Source organism: Stomoxys calcitrans, chromosome 3 (assembly GCF_963082655.1).
Source record: "Stomoxys calcitrans chromosome 3, idStoCalc2.1, whole genome shotgun sequence".
NCBI lineage: Eukaryota > Metazoa > Arthropoda > Insecta > Diptera > Muscidae > Stomoxys > Stomoxys calcitrans.
In genome coordinates, this window is record NC_081554.1 from 173,252,759 (window position 1) to 173,275,690 (window position 22,932).

At 41.2% G+C, this 22,932-nt stretch overlaps 2 protein-coding genes across 6 annotated transcripts in view; one reads left to right on the forward strand and one right to left on the reverse strand.

The window, feature by feature from the left end:
• The first annotated feature begins 11,668 nt into the window (after positions 1–11,668).
• Positions 11,669–13,015, forward strand: LOC106083036 (beta-1,3-galactosyltransferase brn). Its single transcript, XM_013245851.2, has one exon. It carries the CDS (start codon positions 11,805–11,807, stop codon positions 12,897–12,899), a length of 1,095 nt encoding a protein of 364 aa, XP_013101305.2. The 5' UTR covers positions 11,669–11,804; the 3' UTR covers positions 12,900–13,015.
• Positions 13,016–18,782: 5,767 nt separating this feature from the next.
• Positions 18,783–22,932, reverse strand: part of LOC106083048 (Krueppel homolog 2) — a 41,132-nt gene continuing 36,982 nt past the window's right edge. For all 5 annotated transcript variants that reach the window (XM_013245868.2, XM_013245866.2, XM_013245870.2 and 2 more), the window contains exons 2-4: positions 21,788–22,244; positions 19,734–19,867; positions 18,783–19,665 (exon numbers count right to left, since the gene is read on the reverse strand). In XM_013245868.2, the coding sequence (XP_013101322.2) occupies positions 19,443–19,665; positions 19,734–19,867; positions 21,788–22,231 (801 nt within the window). In that variant the 5' untranslated portion in view covers positions 22,232–22,244 and the 3' untranslated portion in view covers positions 18,783–19,442. The remainder of the gene's footprint in view (positions 19,666–19,733; positions 19,868–21,787; positions 22,245–22,932) is intronic.

Consider the following 22,932-nt stretch of genomic DNA (forward strand, 5'->3'; position numbering starts at 1 on the left):
AGGGGCAAACTTTTCACATATCAATGAGTGCAGTCCGATTTTAAGCTCATGAGTGCAGTCCGATTTAAGCGAGTTTAAGCTCAATGATAAGCTGCCGAGTCCGAACGGCTTGCGACATCTCTTTGGAGAGAAGTTTTTACCTCGCAAAGTACCTCACAAATGTTGCTTGCATTAGGAGGGGACAGCCACCGCTGAAAATTTTTTCTGATGGTCTCTTCAGGATTCGAACTAGACATGCTAACCTCTGCGCTACGGTGGCCTTCTAGCGCACATAACACATATCATAAAAGAAGAAATTGTGCAAAATCTAGAGAAAATCTTTTAAGAAATAGGCGACCAAATTGCCTTTCCAAGTTGGCTGTGACATCCTCTGGAAGTCACAGTCCTCCATGAAGGCTCAGGGGGGCCTTGAGCGCTTCCTTCTTCTGAAGTCTCCATTCAAAGAGGGCTAGCTTGGTCTTTCCAGGATACTTGAAATCGGCCAGCCGTTTTTGCAGCGGTTGTCGCAATGTTCAACAATTGTGAGAACTGATGCTCTTTCCAGCTTCTGTATATGCAATCTCTGTTCTATCCTTACCAGCATCCTGCATTTTCTACCGATGCATGCTGCATACTCCTCAGTCTCCTTTGTCGTGCCCTGGATTGCTTTCTCGGTTTTCTTGTGAGCTTACTGCCGTCTTCCCGCTGTTCTCATTTCTCGATTCGGCTGCGATGACTCTTTCATTGACACTGTTGCTGTCTGAATCTGAATCTGAAAGAAAAACTGCTTATCCCTCTGATTTATCCGTCACTTCCTCATTTATTAGTCTGACGTCTGGTTGTGAGCTTGAAGCATTATTCTCGAATACAGCTGCCAAGGCACCCACACCAAAACCCTTAGCTAATGGGTTTTTGGAGTCCATTTTGAGCCTACTCCTGTAAGGCTTTAAAATTTATGCGTAATAGGTTGTACCTATTCCGAGATACAGATATTTCTCTTTGCGGAGCGAAATAAAACCACGTTCGTTCCCCTGCAGTGGAGTCCACTCAACGGTTACTTTAGATTTCACTTAAGTTCCATAACGAGAGGTTTTTATGAACCTTTCGGGAAGAATTTTATATCACATTCGCAATCTACACTCAAATGCCTTTCATTTAAACTCCATATTGCAATGGTCTGTTTATATGCCCGCTTGCGGGATTTTTGGATGGGGGGTGTCCCCCAAAGAACTTGAACTTTTGGGGTTACTATTAAAGTGCAAACAATTTTTGCAAATTTTGCCCATAAATATTCCACTAAGGAACAGGGGCAAACTTCTCACATATCAATGAGTGCAGTCCGATTCAAGTTTAAGCTCAATGATAAGGGGCCTCCTTTTTATGGCCGAGTCCGAACGGCGAGCCGCAGTGCGACACGTCTTTGGAGAGAAGTTTTACATGGCATAGTATCTCACAAATGTCGCAAGCATTAGGAGGGGAAAACCACCGCTAAAAATTTTTTCTGATGGTGTCGCCAGGATTTGAGTGTCCCCCAAAGAACTTGAACTTTTTGGGTTACTATTAAAATGCAAACATATAATTCGCTTAAATTGGTCCAACTCTCTCTGATATATCTTGGATATATACCAAAATAAGAAGACTCATCTTCTTCAGTTTGGCCTGAGTTCTCAAAATGTTTGACTGTTTTGATTTACTGACCTAATACTATCACCCTAACTTGGAATTCCCCACTTCCCAAACCATGACCCTAAAAATTTTCCACGGTTTTTTATATACAAACATTTAGACAGATTTTCCTCAAAAATAAATTAATTTAATTTTTTTTAGGAAAAAATAAACAATCCACAATAAAACTCCAAAAAATCTTAAATTATTTGATGTTTTAATTTGTATACCCTCCACCATAGGATGGGGGTATACTAATTTCGTCATTGTGTTTGTAACTCCTCGAAATATTCGTCTAAGACCGTCTAAAGTACATATATTCTTGATCTTCAAGACATTCTAAGTCGAACTAGCCATGTCCGTCCGTCCGTCTGTCCGTCCATCCGTCTGTCTGTCCTTCCGTCCGTCGAAAGCACGCAAACTTTCGAAGGAGTAAAGCTAGCCGCTTGAAATTTTGCACAAATACTTCTTATTAGTGTAGGTCGGTTGGGGTTGTAAATGGGCTATATCGGCCCACGTTTTGATATATTGTAGCTGCCATATAAACCGATCTGGGATCTTAACTTCTTGAGCCGCTAGAGGGCACAATTCTTATCCGATTTGGCTGAAATTTAGCATGAGATGTTTTATTATGACTTCCAACAACTGCGCTGAGTATCGTTGAAATCTGTCAATAACCTGATATAGCTGTCATATAAACCTATCTGGGGTCTTGACTTCTTCAGCGTTTAGAGTGCGCAATTGCTATCCGATTTGGCTGAAATTTTGCACGACGTGTTTTGTTATAACTTCCAACAACTGTGTTAAGAATGGTTTAAATCGGTCCATAACCAGATATAGCTGCCATATAAACCGATCTGGGGTCTTGACTTCTTTAGCCACTAGAGAACGCAATTATTATCCGATTTGGCTGAAATTTTGCATGAGATGTTTTGTTATGACTTTCTACAACTATGCTAAGAATAGTTCAAATCGATCCATAACCTGGTATAGCTGCCATATAAACCGATCTTAGGTCTTGACTTCTTGAACCGCTAGAGGGCGCAATTATTATCGGATTTAGCTGAAATTTTGCATGAGGTGTTTTGTTATGACTTCAACAACTGTGCCCAGAATAGTTCAAATCGGTCAATAACCCGATATAGCTGCCATATAAACCGATCTGGGATCTTGACATCTTGAGCCTCTAGAGGTCGCAAGTATTATCTGATTTGGCTGAACTTTTGTACAACGGCTTCTACCATGACCCTTAATATACTTGTCGAATATGGCATGAATCGGTTTATAGCCTAATACAGCTCCCCTATAAACCTATCTCCCTATTTTCTTCGTCAGCCTCTTAAGTGCACAATTCTTCCTAGATTTGGCTGAAATTTTACAAAGTGACCTCTACTATGGTCTCCAATATTTAATATTCTTTTATCCTTTATTTGCCTAAAAAGAGATACCGTGGAAAGAGCTCGACATATACGATCCATGGTGGAGGGTATATAAGATTCGGCCCGGCCGAACTTAGCACGCTTTTACTTGTTCTTTTCTGAAGTGTTGAACATTTTCCTTAAGTTTTCCTTCTAAAAAGAACAAATTTTTTGTTTTCTTATAAGCATGCACCCTTTCATACATTTGTAAGTTTTCCCAATTGGACAACCCCAAAGATCATTGCTCTCCGATTTGAAATAGTTTTTGAATTTTTTTCAGTTTAGATGAATGAAAAAAAAAACGGAAAAATCAATTTTCGGTGTACAATGGATGATGGAAAAGACCAAAGTACTCAACTACTGTGTGTAATGTGGTCTAGATGATGGCGGCGGAGGTGATGCTAGGTTTTTGGGGTGCCATGTGCCATGTGCCGAATATGTTCATTGTTATTTTATGAAATCATTTCGTTAATTTGGTTTTCAATCCACTTTTTATTGCTATTTGTTGTTGTCCAACAAATTTCTCACACAACGACTCACACACGTGTGTGTGTGAGTCGTTGCTTATATGTATTCTGCTTTCTGTATATATGAAATATTAATTGTGCCCCATATCATTCACGTTTCGAATTTCATTTGGAGCCAACGTTTGTTTGTGCCAACCATCATTCATTCCTTCTGTTTTTCTGTTTTGTCCATTTAGTTTCAAATTTTGTAACGGTCATTGACACTGACACCATTTGGTTGTTGGTTGAATGTTCTTTGTTTTTCTTTTTGGAAATTCATGGAAATTATTTTTCTTTTTATACCAAAGCAAAAACTTAATTGGCACAGACATAGTTAAAAGCGTGTGGCGGAAATTCACTTTTTGGCAATATTTTAAATATAATTGCATTATAGTGCACAAAATAACAAATAAAAACGTCCCAAATTCGAAAGGTTCGAAAATTGGGAACCCTCCACCATGGATTCTGCTAAAATATGGGAGCTATATCTGGTTATTGACCGTTTTGGACTATATTTAGCACAGTTGTTGAGAGTCATAGCAGAACACTATGCTCAAAATTTCAGCCAAATTGGACAAAAATGGCGGCTTCCAGGGGCTCAAGAAGACAAATCGGGAGATCGGTTTATATGGGAGCTATACCAGGTTATAGACCGATTTGGATCGTACTTGGCACAGTTATTGATAGACTTAACAAAACAGCATATACAAAATTTTAGCCAAATCCGACAAAAATTGCGGCTTGCATGTGCTCAAGAAGTCAAATCGGAAGATCGGTTTGTGTGGGTGCTATATCTGGTTCTTGACCGATTTGGACGGTATTCGACACAGTTATTAGAAGTCATTACAGAACACCAAGTGCAAAATTTTAGCCAAATCGGACGAAAATTTTGACTTGTAAGGGTTCAAGAAGTCAAATCGGGACATCGGTTTCTATGGGAGCTATATCAGGCTCAATTGTCGGAAGTCATAACAGAACACTATGTGCAGAATTTCAGCAAAATCAGATGAAAATTGCGGCTTCCAGGGACTCAAGAGGTCAATTCGGGAGATTGGTTTATATGGGAGCTATATCAGGTTGGACCGTGCACGGCAATGTTGTTGAGAGTCATAAAAAAACACCATGTGCAAAATTTCAGCCAAATCGGACAAAAATTGAGGCTTCCAGGTGCTAAAGAAGTCAAATAGGGAGATCGGTTTGTATGGGAGCTATATCAGGTTCTTGAGCGATTTAGACCGCACTTAGTACAGTTGTTGGTAGTCATAACATAACACTATGTGCAGAATTTCAGCAAAATCAGATGAAAATTGCGGCTTCCAGGGACTCAAGAAGTCAAATCGGGAGATTGGTTTATACGGGAGCATGAGGTTATAAACCGATTTGGACCGTGCACGGCAATGTTGTTGAGAGTCATAAAAAAACACCATGTGCAAAATTTCAGCCAAATCGGACAAAAATTGAGGCTTCCAGGTGCTAAAGAAGTCAAATCGGGAGATCGGTTTATATGGGAGCATCAGGTTATAAACCGATTTGGACCGTACACGGCAATGTTGTTGAGAGTCATAAAAAAACCCATGTGCAAAATTTCAGCCAAATCGAACGAAAATTGAGGCTTCCAGGTGCTAAAGAAGTCAAATCGGGAGATTGCTTTATATGGGTTCGTCGAATGTCGAGACGATCAAGAATGTATATATTTTATAGGGTCGCAGATCAATATTTCGAGGTGTTACAAACGGAATGACTAGATTAATATACGCCCATCCTATGGTGATGGGTTTAGAAAGAAAGTCCAACATTTTCAGAGACTCACTCGTGGGTCTTGTACCGGATTGTTATACCCTATACCACTATTGTGATATTATGTATTATAACTTAGTGAATGTTCTTAACATCAAGGAAGAGAGATAGACCCATTGATAGACCCCCATAGTATACCGATCGACTCAGAATTCGATATAGCTATGTCCGTCTGTTAATTTGTGTACAAAGTACAGGTCGCAATTTTTATCCGATCGTCTTCAAATTTGACACAAGCGTTTTCCTTGGCCTAGAGACAAAGCCTATTGAAATTAAAAAAAAATTGGTTCAGATTTGGATATATCTCCCATATATATGTTAGTCCGATTTGAACTAAAATTGCATTTATATCGTCATTTGTAAACCGAAATTTTGTACGAGAGGTTCTTTTATAAATCTCGATATTACTGGTAAATTTCATAGAAATCGATTCAGATTTAGATATTGCTCCCATATATATGTTCATCCGATTTGGACTAACATTGCAATTACATCGTCATTTGTAATCCGATCCTCACGAAATTTTGCAAGAGAGGCTCTTCTATAAGTTTCGACATTATTGGTGAATTTCATAGAAATCGGTTCAGATTTGGATATAGCTCCCATATATATGTTCGTCCGATTTGGACTAAAATTGCATTTATATCGTCATTTGTTGTCAATTTGGTTAGTTTTTAAATTAGCACGAAGGATTCCCTTATGACTCCCGGTATTGCTATTGATTTTAATAGAAATTGTTCCAGATTTAGATTTAGCTATATATTTTCGTCCGATTTGTAATAAAACTCATATAACTCCTCTAATGACTGATGAATTTCATAGAAATTTGTTCAGTTATAGATATAGCTTCCATATATATGCATCTTCCGACTTTCACTTTGAAGGCCTTTGCTAACCCATTGATCAATCGATCTTCTCAAAAATTTTCACCACGATTTACTCTATGGATCCTACAATATATACAGATTTTGATCGAAATTCTACAAATCAAATTTGCCGACTTAGCCTGCATATCCAATGTGGTGTAGGGTATCAAAGATCGGCTTCGCCCGTTTTTAGCCCGTCCTTACTTGTATTCAATAATTGATCTGGCATTTAAGCTCAATAATGTACTCAAAAGGTTTACATTAAGGTGGGTCAATTTGTAACGCCCACAAAGATGCACAGCAAAAAGGTCCCACTTTGTCTTTCAAAACCAGAATCTAGATTAAGATTTTAGACTCATTGCTTCTTTGACCAACTTTTTAGAATTTGTCGTAAATCCACAAAAATTGGCCCACGCTAGTGTACATGTCCTCTAGGGGACTTGATCATATTAAAACTATACCCTTAGTTTTATATTGCCTCAATCACTTCACATGATTTATCGAGGGATCGATCTAAATTTTTTTTCGGCTAGGTCTGTCCCATTTACATAGCCCCAAATTTATATGACAGAGAGACAAATATCTATCATTTGTGTCCTTCATTGTCCAGATTGATCTATAGGTCCTTTCTGAGGGTGTTAGGCTGCCACTCGGCTTAAAATTTTAGTTCTCTTCCTTTATTTTAGTCCCACATTATCATGGTCTATATTTACATGCCCCCTTGGGAGGTTTTAGGATGGGGCATTCCCCCACCTTACCACAATACCATATCCTTATAGATATCCAAATATACGAACCTGATATAGAAATGTTAGCTTACCCAAAATCTCTCAAGCGAATGTGAAGACCGTTTGGAACTTTATGTATCCTAAATGAACGTAATTGGGGAGTAGAGTAGTAATTTGGCATTAAAATTTGTTACAATGTGTCGGAGGATCTAAAAACCCGAATATGATGTCTTAATTTGAGTTCAAGAAACTTGGGGGAACGTCCCACCCAAAAACTTCTCAAGTGAACATGAAGTCCATTCGGTAGAGTGTGATATCAAATAAAATAAATTTGGGAGTAGAGCACTAATCTGACATCAAAATTATCCAAGTATCTGGTGAGGTTAAAGCGGGAATCTTTTATCTTAATTTGGGGTCAATTAACTGAGGGGAATGCCCCTCCCAAAAAACTCTCAAGCGGACTTAAAGTCCGATAATCTCAAATGAAAGAAATACAGGCGTATTGTATAAATCTAACATCAACATTTTGCGCCAAGTATCTGGGGCCCAAAAACACGAATCTAATATCCCAATGTGGGATCAAGTAGTTGAGGGAAATGGACCAACCAAAAACCTCTTCAGCGTTCATGAAGTTCGATTGGAATAATGTGAATTTCTAATGAAAGAAATTTGAGAGTACAGTACAATTCGGATATCAACATTTGGAGCCAAATATCAAGAGATTAAGAATCTTATATCTAAATTTGGGGTCAAGTAACTGAGGGGAATGCCCCACCCAAAAGCATCTCAAAGCGGACATAAAGTCCGATAAGTGAGTCCCAACTGAAAGAAATTTAGACTTTTGGCGCGAAGTATCTGGGAACCAAAAAAACACAAATCTAAAAAAAAATGAGTTCAAGAAGTTGTGTGTGTGTGTGTGGGAGTGCCCCACCCAAAAATCTCTTAAGCGGACATGAAGCCCGATTGAAATAATGTGAATTTCAAATGGGGAGAATGCCCCAACCCATAAGTGTGGGAGTGGAGAACGAAGAAGACATCAAAATTTGTAGCCAAATATATGGGGAATATGTAAATTTGGAGTTTTACTAAATTTGAGGTAAGTAACTGGAGGGAAAATGCTGTCCAAAAATTTCTCAAGCAGTTATAAAGTCCCATCGAAACAGTGTGAATCTCAAATGAAAGGAATTTTGGAATAGAGTACCAATTCGAACTCAAAATTTGTAAGCATCTGGCACCCTGACCCCCCAATAAAAATTTAGAGCTGACTGCGATACTATTGCACTTAGATGAAAGGTATTTGGGTGTAGAGTACCAATTTTACACAAAGACAAACGCGATACTACACCAAGCAACTCACTTCCGGTGAGAGTGTAGTTTCAGGTCTGCACCTACAGCTATAACCCAGAAACACAGCTCTGCCAAACCCCAGCATCGAACGATCCCGGCACGGAATAACTTTAAGCACCACACAAACTGGAACTTTGAGCTACGATCTGTGTGGTGTTCAGCGTTATCATGAGAAGGTTAGCTGGGAACTAACGTGCTCGTCTACAGGTTGCGGATAATGGAACTTTGCTGAAGTAGTACCTGCAACTGCTGTCGCGTACAATCAACGGTATCGAGCGTCTCTATCGAGTCTCAGTGAGAAGGTTGGTGGCAACGGCTCTTGCTTAAATTCTGAGTGCCTATTGAACATCATATGACAAGGTGAGTTATGATAAGGAGATTGATAAGGATTGCTACCGCCACATGCAAATATGGCTACAACAACAACCGATTAGAAAGTCAGTGCCCATTTGTGGAACTAGCGTTTGAGGTCCTTTACTTCGCCCATCACAGAACCCAAACCTCTTGTACCGAAGGTGTATGCACCATTCTAGGACTTTCTCCACAATATCAAGCTGTTATTAAGGTCATCCAGCAACTGCCCGCATTATGCATGTACACCCACGCGACGAAAGGAGCTCGACGGATCGAAAAAGAGTTTTCATCTGTAAGAACTTCTTCCATGCCAAATGGCGAGAGAACTTGTGGAATTACCATTTGGGGTTCAACTACTTTAACCAAACCTCGGCACCAGCGATGTTCAGCCAGACCCCATCACAGAACCCAAACCTCATATACCGAAGGTGTAGGTACCGGACTAAGACTTCCCCCACAATGTTATTCAGCTCGTCCAGCTAACGCCCGCATTAGCCATGTACACCCACGGGACGAAAGGAGCTCGACGAAGAGTTTTCATCCATAAGAATTTTCTCCATGCCAAATGGCGAGAGGGTTTGTGGAATTTGCGTTTAGGGTTCATCTACTTCGCCCAGACTTCAGAACCGGTGATGTTCAGCCAGACCCCGTCAAAGAACCCAAACCTCGTCTGTCATACAGCCCGTCCAGCTTCCGCTCGTATTAGCCATGTACACCTACAAGGCGAATGGAGCTCGACGGATCGAAGAAGAGTTTTCATCTGTAAGAACTTTCTCCATGCCAAATGGCGAGAGAGCTTATGGAATTAGCGTTTGGGGTTCATCTACTTCGCCCAGACTTCAGAACCGGCTATGTACAGCCAGACCCGAGGTTTGGGTTCTGAGATCCTAAACCTCGTGTAACGAAGGTGTAGGTACCGTACTAGGACTTCGCCCAGAATGTCAAGCTCGATGGATCGAAGAAGAATTTTCATCTGTAAGAACTTCTTCCACGTCAAATGGTGAGAGTGCTGTGTGCTTGATAGTCGTAAGGGGTCCACCAAAAATCCTGTGTGTTCCTGCAGAGCAATTACAAAAACGATTTTTTAGAATTCCAATTCCTTCTCATCCCTGCCTCTCCCTCATTTGTCCAGTGCGACATTAAAGACCAGACTCTGTAATAACCAGTCATTACATTTATCTGTAGCCCGAAGTTACACTTCTTCAGCCCAAGGATAACGTTTTCGTAAAAAGCGACTATGCTACCAATAAGATCGGTTAGGGAAGGGTACACATGATCACTCTCGACAACGATACATTACTCCTGGCTTGCACGTCGCCTTATTTCCCACCACCCTTTGGTAGCCAGGGCCCAGCAAAGCGTCATAGTCTTCTCCATTTTTTGAAGATGTTTTTGTATCTCAAAGCCAAGCTCCACCGCACCTTGTTCGACAATAGAGCCTTTGCCTGACTGTTGGCTTATATCATGACCATCCGATCAGGCGTTCAGAGCCTGTACCTGACTGTCGACTTATAGCATGACCATCCGATCAAGCATTCACTGCAGCATCAACATCTTCGCCAGAGCCTTCCGATCGGCGAATATCAACGCCTGAAAGACTTTACAAACATCCAGAAGCCATTATGATACCCTGAATCCAAGGCACTCAATAAAGACTCCTGCCCCCAATCTCATGGCAACCAGTTGTGCGTACCGCATTGAGCCAATGGTGTCCTTCATTCGCAAGGGCTGCCACCTCAGTGCACAACACTCTGCTAAAACAACAACAATATGACTACTGCCCCAGTGCCTAATCCAATTTATACCTACTATGCGTGTAGACAGAAGATACCTTTTCCGGAAAACCACGTCACCAAGGAAAGACTCCCCTGGTAATTAATTCATCGGGCCGCATATAGCATTCCACCTGCCAGCAACGCCGTCCCCTAGCAAAAAAGTGCCAAAAGTTTGAGGACCTCTGGATTCGTGGCACCTTCAGCCTACTTATGCAAAGGTTTAAAATCAAGAATGGCATACCGCGCCTCTCGAGCGACACCCCTTGTTCCAGAGACCAACATCGTCAAGTTACCCTTTGATTCACATTCTGCGAAGAGCTCAAAAGTCCTGCCCCGATGCTCCCATCCAGAAGGCCCTTGTAAAGGCGTAGTACCCCCATTCCAGAGATCCCTTTTCCAAAAAACGACGTCTTACCCATTAACAAGAAGTGACTTTCCGTGCATATACCGTGCCAATATCCTCCAGCGGAATGGACAAAGTTTGGGGAACGCCAGCTTACTGACTCCCTCAGTCTAAAGGCGATCACCATACAGTTGCAAAAGCCTAAGATCGAGCATGGAATTCTGCGCCTCTCTCGAGGCACTCCCCCTTGCTCCAGCGATCAGCATTGCCGCTGTACCCAGTACCGTTTTCAACCATCACGCGGAGGCGACCGTTGTCCAGAGCCCGATGTCACAGCTAACATCCATGGGTAAGAATTGGCCGAACTATAGCCATTAACTTTCAGTGAACTGTCCCAGATCTAAGTCTCCAACTCGTTCCTATCGATTTGCGACCAAAAACCAACTCCTTTCTATCTAGTTGTGACAGTAGTAGAACGCATTCAGTCCGATTTTGATGCATTCCTCGTGGCCTCCCGAGAGAGCTGCAACAATCAGTCTCATTCTTTCAGCGGCTTCTGCCAAGCCCATTGGCCACTCAGACAACTTCATCAATGTCCCCTGAACGAGGTCCATAATATTAGAGAGGAATCAGCCAACCAAAACAACGACATTATCCGCGTAGGCAACGACCTTCACCCTTTCCCTTTGTCAAAGAATGCAGCCAGAGTAAAGTTGGTAGGAAGTCAGTACTAGGCTTTTGGGTTAAAACGTCAACTTATTTTGGTTAAAACTTTCTTCTCTCAAACTCTTTCCGTTATACGTTACGTCGGTTATAACTTTTCTTTTCAACACAAGCTGTTCGTTGCATATGGGCATCACTGTTTGCCTGGAACGATCAGCTGTTCATTTGTCTTGTTATTGGGGGTGGGAAATTGGTGCAGAAAATTGTTTCCCCCATTTATTATTTGCTTATTTTCTCTTCACCACCGTGACTATGGAAAGGAACAACGAAGAAAGATTATTAATTTAATTAGTGAAAATTTTAATGAGAAGCTTTAAGGCAACAATGAAAGCCAAGTTAAAACGCATTTACAAGTACCTCGCTGTTGCTGCCGTTATATTCGTTTTAGACCGTTTTGGTGTGTTCACACATCTCTTTGAATTGGAATATGACACACATTTTCAATACCCCATGGAGGGGGATGTGCTAAAATATGCTCAGGCCCGCAAAAATAAACAAAGCCATATCGAGGATGGTAGTGAAGAAGTGCCAAATCCCATAAATTTATACAATTATACATTTTTACATGAACGCCAATGTGATGTGGTGGAGGCCAAAAAGCCCCAATTAACACTGTTGATCAAATCAGCATTGGGCAATGTGCAACGACGTGATGCCATACGACGTACCTGGGGCTATGAGCAACGCCCGGATGTTCACATACGAAGGGTGTTTCTAATGGGGACAAGCAGCAACACCTTTCTAATGGATGCCATCGACCACGAAGCCAGGGAGTTTGGGGACGTAGTGCAAGCAGATTTCATAGATTCTTACTTCAATAATACCATCAAGACCATGATGGGTTTCAAATGGGTAGTGGAACGTTGCCCCCGAGCTCATTACTATATGTTTGTGGATGACGATTACTACGTGTCCATGAAGAATGTTCTGCGTTTTATAGCCCACCCAGCCCTCTATCCGGAAAATGCCATCTCCCTCAACAGCATGTGGGAGAAGAAAGCCAGCAACGAACATGAAAAACTATATGGAGGCTTTGTTTTCCAGACACGCCCTCTGCGCCAAAAGTTCAGCAAATGGCTGGTAACGCTCAAAGAATATCCCTTCAATCGTTGGCCTCCCTATGTGACCGCTGGTGCTTTTATATTATCGCGCAGTGCTTTGACAGATCTTTACTATGTCAGCCAATATACAAAACATTTTCGATTTGACGATATCTATCTGGGCTTTGTAGCGCTTAAGGCCCGCATTAATCTGACGCATTGTGGAAATTTCCATTTTTATCGACCACGTTATAGTGGTCCGGATAGTTATCGCTTTGTGGTGGCCTCCCATGAGTTTGCGGATACATCAGAAATGGAAAGGATATGGAATGAGTGTAGATCATCGAATTATGCTTAAAATGGTTGTGTTCATTTAGAGGACAAAAAAAAGACAAAAATACTTACATACATACTATACATACAAATAAATCGTTGATAGAATGTTCATTCACACATATCAAAAGGAGTAGAAAATTTCAAAGTGTTTCATTTTGGATAAAAAAAAAACATGAAGAATATATGGGAACAATGGGGCAATGTACACAAACTAAGTATGATACAAAATTGTACTGTTAAACTTTAAAGAATTTAGCTTCTAGGTGCTGAAAAAGGAGCCGCCATGTAATGAGCTTGGCATGAACCCCAGAAAGACTGACCTGATGCTATACAAGGGATAGATGAAAATATTCGTTTTCAGGGAAATGGTTCTAGTCAGAATGAAGATGCCACTCTCTCGCAAGGCTCAGTACAACTAGAGAAGAAAAGTTTAAGAGAGGGCTAATAAGGAATCTAATTCTGCCATAGCTCGATAGATAGCAGATACCACCAATTCTCCCTTATGGATGGCATCGGGCTCTGGAGAGAGGTAGTCTTCCCGGGATAATCAAGAAGGTAAAATCAATGCGGCGGTGCAGATGTGATATCGGAGTGAGGGAATTTCCATAGGGTGGTCAAGAAAGCATAGCTGCGGTGCTGATCTCGGGAGCGAGTAATGTTGTGACCTAATGTATGCGCTTAATGCTATACGCGATCTAAGGCCACTTACAGAAAATGTATTCCTCTAGCCGAACGTAGAATAGTTGCTCAAGAGCCTCGATCTTCTGCTCTTTTTCTCCAGTTTCCAGATTTCACTCTCCATTTGGTCACTCCATCGAAGTTTTGGTCTTCCCCTTTTGGGTTTTCTTTTATCGTCGCCTTCAAATGACTTCTTTGCATGAGCTTCTTCTTCATCCATTCTTACAACATGATGTAGCCAATAAAAACGTTGTATTTTGATGTGCCTAACTATTCTGGTTATTTAAAGGCCTCCATATATCGCCTTGTCATATCCAGCATAGGCACTCAGTTATTAAGGAAGAGTCGGTGCCACCCGACCTCTCACTGAAACTCTCCACTCGATACCGCTGATTGTTCGCGACTACATTTGCAGCTACCCGTATGGAGCGTAGTCTCAGTGAGAGGCCGGCGGCACCGGCTCTTGCACAAATGCTGAGTGCGTATGATGCTCGATATGACAAGGCGAGTTATTGGCACCTTTATGTAACCAATGGCCACCCTGTTCCCGCGGCAATCGATCTCTTGGAGGAGGTATTTCTCCAATCTCGGCGATCTTTCAGATGTGTTTCTGGGAAATCTCCTCGTGGAAGATAAGACGGTTAGGATAATTCGTAACTGTTTCGACAGAGGTCGCAATGAAATCCCACACATGTAGTCATGTAAACTTAGACGAACAAGATCGCTGGCTGGAACTAACCCAGTACACTTAAATAAGCGTTATTGGTAATTTCTAATTTCTTATGTTTCACACATATCACACTTTTTCTTAGACTATGCAACTACACTTCTTATTCCCATAAGGATATCACAATGGGTCCAGACTGGCCTACGAGTGAATTCACATTTCAAACTAAACCTAAACGTATGGGAACTGAAGGAAGATAGGCCGGTCTTTACCATCATTGCGAAAGCTATTGTTGTTGTTGTTGAAGCAGTTTTTTGTGTTCTATCTTTCGTCTGCTTGATTCTGTTGAGTGTCAAGACCCAGGAGCTCTGCGACTAAGATGGGGTGCGTCCATAGGGATCTGGGTCTGAGCCGAGTGGGTCTGGCCGGGCAGTTAAACAGGTGATGTGTATCGTGCGGTCCCTGGTTACAATCGGGACATACATCTTGCACGTCGGCACCAATCCTTGCTCTGTAAGAGTTGAGGCGGCTGCATCTGCCGGAACGTAATTGAGCCAGAACTACTCTGGTTTGCCGGTGGAGGTAAATTTTTTCAGGTGCAATGGATGGCGGTCGTTCTCCAAGGACCGTGTCTGCATGAATGTTGTATAGAACTGCTTTATATACCGATTGATCCAAAGGTTCTCTCTTGTAGCGCTGAACCTCACGCTCTAGATCATGTAGATCTACCTTAAGGCTTCTGGGCGGTGGATATCTATCCACAAGATGATGATTTGGATGGTCTCTGCGATAACAGCCCAAAAGATATTGCTAGACAGCATGTAGTTATGTCTTCGCACTGGTGGATCTTTGTCTCCTTATGGAGGTGGTCCACATGAGAACTGAGGAGACAGCCCGTCGCAGTTCGGAGGGCGGCATTCAGACAGATCTGAATATTATTCCATTGCGTGTCACAAAGCTGACGAGAACACACTGGCGCTGCATAACTTAGCACAGACCGGCCAATTGCTTTGTACGTGGTCAACAAGGTTTCTTTGTCTGCACCCCAAGTGCTGCCAGCAAGTTACTTGAGGACCTTGTTTCTACTTTTAACTTTATCGCAAATTGCTGTGGCGTGTGGGTAGAATGTGTAATAGCTGTCTAATGTGACGCCAAATATTTTGGGATACTTGCTGGTGGGAATCATTTCCCCATCGACCATCACAGTCAGCTCAGTATGTGGCTGAAGATTTGGTGGCAGATATCTTTAGATTTCTTGCAGCGAAATATGAGGCAATTTTGTTGAGGTAGACGTTCAACCTATCGCAGATGTCAACAATGGGTGGGGGGCCTGATGTCATGATCGTACAATCGTCCGCATATGATACGATCTCTATGCCGTCTGGAGGGGGTGGAATGGAGGATAGGCAGAGGTTAGTTGCACTGTTTAACCTCTACCTATCCTCCATTCCACCCCCTCCAGACGGCATAGAGATCGTATCATATGCGGACGATTGTACGATCATGACATCAGGCCCCCCACCCCCATCTGCGATAGGTTGAACGTCTACCTCAACAAAATTGCCTCATATTTCGCTGCAAGAAATCTAAAGATATCTGCCACCGTCCTATCAAGTGGCCTGGGCTGATTGAAGCCACCACCTCCTGTATCGCAGCGACCAATATATTTTTCCCACTCATGAAATCCACAATCTCATCGATCTTGCCACGGAGACCGTTGCAGTTTAGTTGCAAAAATTATATATCTCCCGGCAGTGGCCTGGCAATATTGGGGCTGGGATGCTGCTGTTGCGTATATTGCCGTATGGGAGAGGTAGAGGGGTCACATAGTCCGACGGCGAGGACGCAGAAGGCGACGACGACACTTGTGACTCACTGCTGGCTATGTTCGCTAATATATCCAGTATGACTATACTCCCTAGTGAAGTGTGGTCAGAGCAAGATCGGAAATATACCCACTCCATGCACCAGTTACAACTCACCGACACCTACCGATGATGGATGCTGTTCAGGCAAACCGAACAGAACCAGGGTCCGGGGTTCTTTTCAATCGCCCATGACGAAAAAAAAGACGAACATATACACTGAGGCGGCAGCCCTTGCCGATGAGGGTTCCATCGGGTCAATCCGGTGCGTACATCCGGCTGCCATGGGATTGAGGCTTAAATAATAAGTTGCCAAAGTATTAACAATGTCAAATCTGTTTTTAGACAACCCTATGATGAGTTAGGGAGGCATATCTTCTTTTTTTTATATATAAAATCCAATTTGTGTTTGTTTGTTCCGTATAGACTCAAAAATGGCTGAACTGATTACCTTGAAATTTTCACAGATTGTGTAGTTTGTTCTGGAAGGAAACATAGGCTATATATTCTTTTGATATCGGAAGGGGGCGGACCTTCCCCCTTACCACAAAAGTACTACCCAAAAATAAAAGCGGACCGATCGGCAATATTTGATTAAAATTAAATGTATTCAAGAGTAGAGTACGAATTTCATAATAGAAGTTGGGTTCAAGTACCTGAGGGGCCGCTCCAGCCCCAAAATCCCTTAAAATAGGTATTAGGTTGCCCAAAAAGTAATTGCGAATTTTTTAAAAGAAAGTAAATGCATTTTTAATAAAACTTAGAATGAACTTTAATCAAATATACTTCTTTTACACATTTTTTCTAAAGCAAGCTAAAAGTAACAGCTGATAACTGACAGAAGAAAGAATGCAATTACAGAGTCACAAGCTGTGAAAAAATTTGTCAACGCCGACTATATGAAAAATCCGCAACCCAATATATTTAACGATCATGACAATATGGGACTCAAATGAAAGGTATTCGGGAGTAGATTAAGAATATGGTCACAATCATCACATTAGCCAATCACGGATATATGGGACTCGCTTTGTTTGTTCCGTATAGACTGAAAAACGACAGAAACGATTTTCTCGAAATTTTCGCATATTGTGTAGGTTGGTCTGAAAGGAAACAGACATATCGGAAGGGGGACGGACCCTCCCCCTTATGCCAAAAACACAACCCACAATCAAAAGTGGACCGATCGGGATAATATAGGTATCAAATGAAAGGTATTGGAGAGTAGAATACGAATATGGTATTAAAATTTGAGTCTAAGTACCCATCGGGCCGCCCCAACCCCAAAACTCCCCCAAACAGACATATTGGACGTTCATTTCAATATGGGACTCAAACGAAAGATATTCGGGAGTAGATTTCGAATCTGGCATAGAAAATCAGATCGAAGTAAAGGGGGGTCATGGCACCCCTCAAAACGCCATTAGACCCATTATGACTACATGATACTTGGCTGAACCGATTTTCTTAACATTTTCATAGATTGTGTACGTTTGTCTGGAAGGAAACATAGGCTATATCATTAGATATTGGGTATTGGGTGGAGGCGGACCCTCCCCCTTACCCCAAAAACCCCACCCATGTCTGAAAGTGGTTCGATTGGCACAATAAGGGTATCAAATGAATGGTATTGGAGACCAGAAAACAAATATGCTATTAAAATTTGTGCCCAAGAACCCAGCGGCCCCCCACCATCCCCAACCCTAAAACTCCTCTACGCAGATATATTCCAAATTCGTGTCAATATGGGACTGAAATGAAAATTATTAGGCAGTAGATTACAAATATGGCATAAAACATTAGGTCCAAGTAATGGGAGGTCGCCCACTCCAAAGTGGGCATATTAGCCGACCATGGCCATATAGGACTCAAATCAAAGGTATTAGGGAGTAGATTACGATTATGACATTAAAATTTGCATTCAAGTCTAGGTGGCGCTTTTCCTCCTAAATATACGTCAAATGGGTTATTTGACCCATTATGACAATATGGGACTCAAATGAAAGGTATTTGAGAGTAGAAAACGAATTTGATATCCAATTTTGGAGCCCAGTGTTTTGGGATACGCCTTAAAGCATCTCCTAAACTGAACTTCATTTCCGTTGGAAATAAAGAACGAATTTGATATCTATTGTCAGTGCAAAGTGCAAGTGGGCGCCCCAGCCCCAAAACACCCTTCAAACGATTCATATTTACCGGCTATGGCAATATGGGGCTCAAATTAAAGGGATTTGGAAATGCAGCACGAATTTGATATCCATATTTGAGTCGAAATGTCTGAGGTGTCATCCCTCCCCTAATGAGAACAAAGAAAATTACCACCAGGAACCGAGAAGGGGCAAATTTTCACACATCAATGAGTGCCTTCCGATTCAAGTTTAAACTCAATGATAAGGGACCTTTTCTTATAGCCGAGTTCGAACGGCGTCCCGCAGGGCGACACTTCTTTGGGTAAAATTTTTTAAATGACCATGCAAGGCATTGCACCTCGCAAATGTTGCCACATTAAGAGGGGATAAACACCGCTTTGTCCGATGTTCTCGCCAGGATTTGAACGTGTACAGCTTCATAGGCAACAATGGCACGAATTCAATATCCGCATTCAGAGCATAGTGTTCCCACCCTAAAAAGATTTTAGAGAGTTAAAGAAGGCGCAGCGTAGCGGACCCGGTTCGGATAGTTAGAGATAAAAAAACACATTTAATTAATTTTATTGATTTTTTTCTTTGATTTTTTTTCTTTTGACTGTTCCCATGACATATTTCTCTTATTTGTAATAAAGTCAATAATTTATTGATACATTAATTTTTCATTTTTTGCCTGTTACAACTATTAATCCATCCGAAATGAATCACTTCAATATTCATTAAAAATAAAAAAATAAACTCAAACAAAAAGTCCAGAAAACAGGTCATGATGAAAAAAATAAAATAAGACAGCTAATACCATTCTTATAGATCTTAAATATTCTCTGGAGAAAAAAACTAAAAGCGATACAAAATTAAACAAAAAGCTAAACAACAATTACAACAAATAGAGGAAAATACATTATTTTGGTCAATTTTAAATAAATTAATTCAAGAAACAGAATCAAATGAACGCAAGTGGAGTCTTGGTGTCTTTGTTCTTCATTATTACGCCCACACAAAGGTTGTACTAAATTTTTGTATATATGACTTATGCAAAATAATACAACGAAATGTTTACAAAATGAAACACATCCGTCCTTCATCCATCCACTATTTGTCATCTTAAAATATGCAAAAAAAAAATTAAATACAATGAAGTATAAAAGGGAAACCGTTAAGGGGTTTTCTTCCAATTTGAAATTTTTGAAAATTTTCTATAATTAAATCTATTGCGCTGGGGCAGGTTGGGGTGGTGGTGCCAAACGGGAAACAAAGGCAATAGCCCCACGCACAACATTCCCCACCATAGCAGGAGAACGATTGGCTAAGGCTTCGGCAGTCATGCGCAATTCTGCGAAGGCATTCCTTGTATAGGGATTACGACGAGAACTGTAACGCATCACCAGGAAATGGTAGTAGACAATGGGAGTCATAAGACCAGCTCTACCCCTGTATAGGGAAACATTTGGTTAATTTAGTGCTTAATGGTGGAAATATTTTGCAGTTCAACAACTTACATGAATGTCAAGACCACAGCCAGAGGCATAATGAAGATTTCAGAAAATGATGCAGCCTTCAAAATATTGGCAGCTTGGAATTCAACCAAGGAAATAAGGAAACGAGCGCCCCACCATGAGTTTTGACCAATGATCTGTAAGAAGATAAGGATTAACATAAAAACAAGTAAAAAGGCATTAAGTTCGGCCGGGCCGAACTTTGGATACCCACCACCTCGGGTATCCGGTGAAAATTGAATAGCTTAAGCACCCAAATTTGGCACGGACATTGAGTGGTCTAATATATATGTCACTATTCAATTTTGTATAACAAAATATTGGTCTTTTTGGCAGATATATCCAATTATAAACGGATCTGAACCATATTATGGTCGGATATCGTGAGGCTCAGAAAAACTCACTGTTTCAAATTTCAACGAAATCGGGTAATAAATAAAGCTTTTATGGGCTTCAGACCCCTTATCGGCAGATCGGTTTATATGGCAGCTATATTTAAATATGGACCGATGTAATTCATATTTAGGTCAGACGCCGGAAGGCTTAAAATAACCGACTGTTTAAGCAGCTATATCAAAATATAGTCCCATCTAAACCATATTTAGGTCGGGTGTCAGGAGGCTAAAAATATTTCACCGTTTCAAATTTTAGAGACATCGGTTAAAAAATAAAGCCTTTATGGGTTTCAGTCCCCTTATCGGCAGATCGGTCTATATGACAGCTATATCTAAATATAGTCTGATCAGAACCATATTCACGTCAGATGTTGGGAGGTCTTAACGTACTCACTGTTTCAAATTTCAACGAAATCGGATAAAAAATAAAGCTTTTATGGCCTTCAGACCCTTTATCGGGAGATTGGTCTATATGGTAGCTATATCTAAATATAGTCCGATCTGAGCCATATTTGGGTCAGTTGCCGGGAAGCCGTAAACTACTCACTGTTTCAAATTTCAGCGAAATCGGGTAATAATATAAAGCTTTTATGGTTCTCAGACCCTTTATCGGGAGATCGGTATATGGTAGCTATATCTAAATATAGTCCGATCTGAACCATATTTAGGTCGGATGTTGGAAGGTCTTAACCTACTCACTGTTTAAAATTTCAGCGAAATCGGGAAATAAATGAAGCTTTTATTGGCTTCAGACCCCTTATCGGCAGATCGGTCTATATGGCAGCTATATCTAAATATAGTCCGTTCTGAACCATATTTAGGTCGGATGTTGGGAGGTCTTAACATACTCACTGTTTTAAATTTCAGCGAAATCGGGTAATAAATAAAGCTTTTATGGGCTTCAGACCCCTTATCGGCAGATCGGTCTATATGGCAGCTATATCTAAATATAGTCCGATCTGAACCATATTTAGGGCAGATGTCGGGAGGCTTAAAATAACCCACTGATTTAAATTTTAGCGAAATCCGGTAATAAATAAACATTTTATGGTCTTTAGACCCTTTATCGGCAGATCGGTCTATATGGTCGATATATTTAAATATAGTCCGATCTGAGCCATATTTGGGTCAGTTATCGGGAAGCCTTAAACTACTCACTGTTTCAAATTTCAGCAAAATCGGATGAAAAATAAAGTTTTAAAGGGCATTAGACCCTTTATCGGAAAATCGGTCTATATAGCAACTATATCCAAATATGGTCCGATTTGGTCCGTTCAAGGACTTAACCAGCATGCATCAAAAATACGTATCTGTGCCAAATTTCAGCTCAATATCTCAATTTTTGAAGGCTCTAGAGTGATTACAACAGACGGACGGACGGGTAGACACACGGACATCGTTAAATCGTCTTAGAATTTTACGACGACCGAAATATAAATACTTTGTAGGGTCAGAAATTGATATTTCGAAATGTTGCAAACAGAAGGACTAAATGAAAATACCCCTGTGCTACGGTGGTGGGTATAAAAATGGTTGGCAGCAAAATTTCGAATTTTGAAATTTTGTAAATTTTTTTCTCCATGAAAAAAAATTAGTTTTTTCTCACACATTTGTTACCCACTCTATTATTCGAAATATATCGTTTTTCAAACTCATACTTACATCCAACAATTTGAGGGAATAACTTGATGCATGCAATATGGCAAACAATACAATGGGAATTAAAATCAAAAATGTTGGCTGCACATTGAAGAAAATGATCGAGTACATCAGATAATGGCATGAGTCCTCAACGAAGAGGCGTGCCAAGAATTCACGTGAAAATGTAAAGGCGGGCAAACGTTGATGCAAACGCAATGCTGATACGGCGGCATTTGAGAGTAAGACTTTGTTGAAGGCACTTTGGGGAGTGCCAAAGATGGGCAGGACATAGAAGAAGGTGAAGACAACGGCTAAGCAACGCATCAGCCACATGGCCACATCGACTTTGTGGGCCTTGAAGTGTTCAATCATTTTGGCGGGTATATTATCGGCTGTTGGAGGCGGCGTATTCGATTGAGAGGATGTGCCATTTCTTTGGCTATCACTGTTGGCGTCGTCACTCATTGTGGAGGATTATCTGAAAAGAGAGAAAACATAAATTAAAATAGAATTATAAAAATAAACAAAAAAAAAAGTAAAAAATTAACGTATTCATAATTAAAAGCAAATAAGAAATTGACCTCCCCCGGGAAAACAAGGTAGTTCTGGCTCAATTGCGATCCGGCAGGTGCGGCCGCCTTAACTCCTAGAGAGCAAGGATTGATGCCAACGTTCAGGATATGTGTGTCGACTGTAACGACATCTGTTAAACTGCCCACCCAGACCCACTCGACTCAGACCCATATCCCTCTGGACGCACCCCTCCTTTGACGCAGAGTTCCTGGATATTAAATAGAATCAATCAAACGTAAGATATAACTATACAACACAATGTTACACACAACTACACAACACACAATCCCATGGCAGCCGGTTGTACGCACCGGATTGACCCGATGGAACTCTCATCGGCAAGATCTGCCGCCTCATTGTACATGTTCGTCTTTTTTCGTCATGGGGGAGACACACTCCGTAGTGCCTTCTCCGCACGCTTCTGGTGCGTGCCGGTATTGAAAAGAACCCCGGACCCTGGTTCTGTTCGGTTTGCCAGAACCGCCTCCATCATCGGTTGGTGTCGGTGAGGTGTATCCGGTACATGGAGAGGGTACATTTCCGATCTTGCTCTGGCCTTACGTCACTACGTGAATATGTCACACTGTATATGT

Coding starts and splice junctions, on each gene's coding strand:
- LOC106083036 (XM_013245851.2), top strand. CDS start 11,805: ATGAGAAGCTTTAAGGCAACAATGAAAGCCAAGTTAAAACGCATTTAC.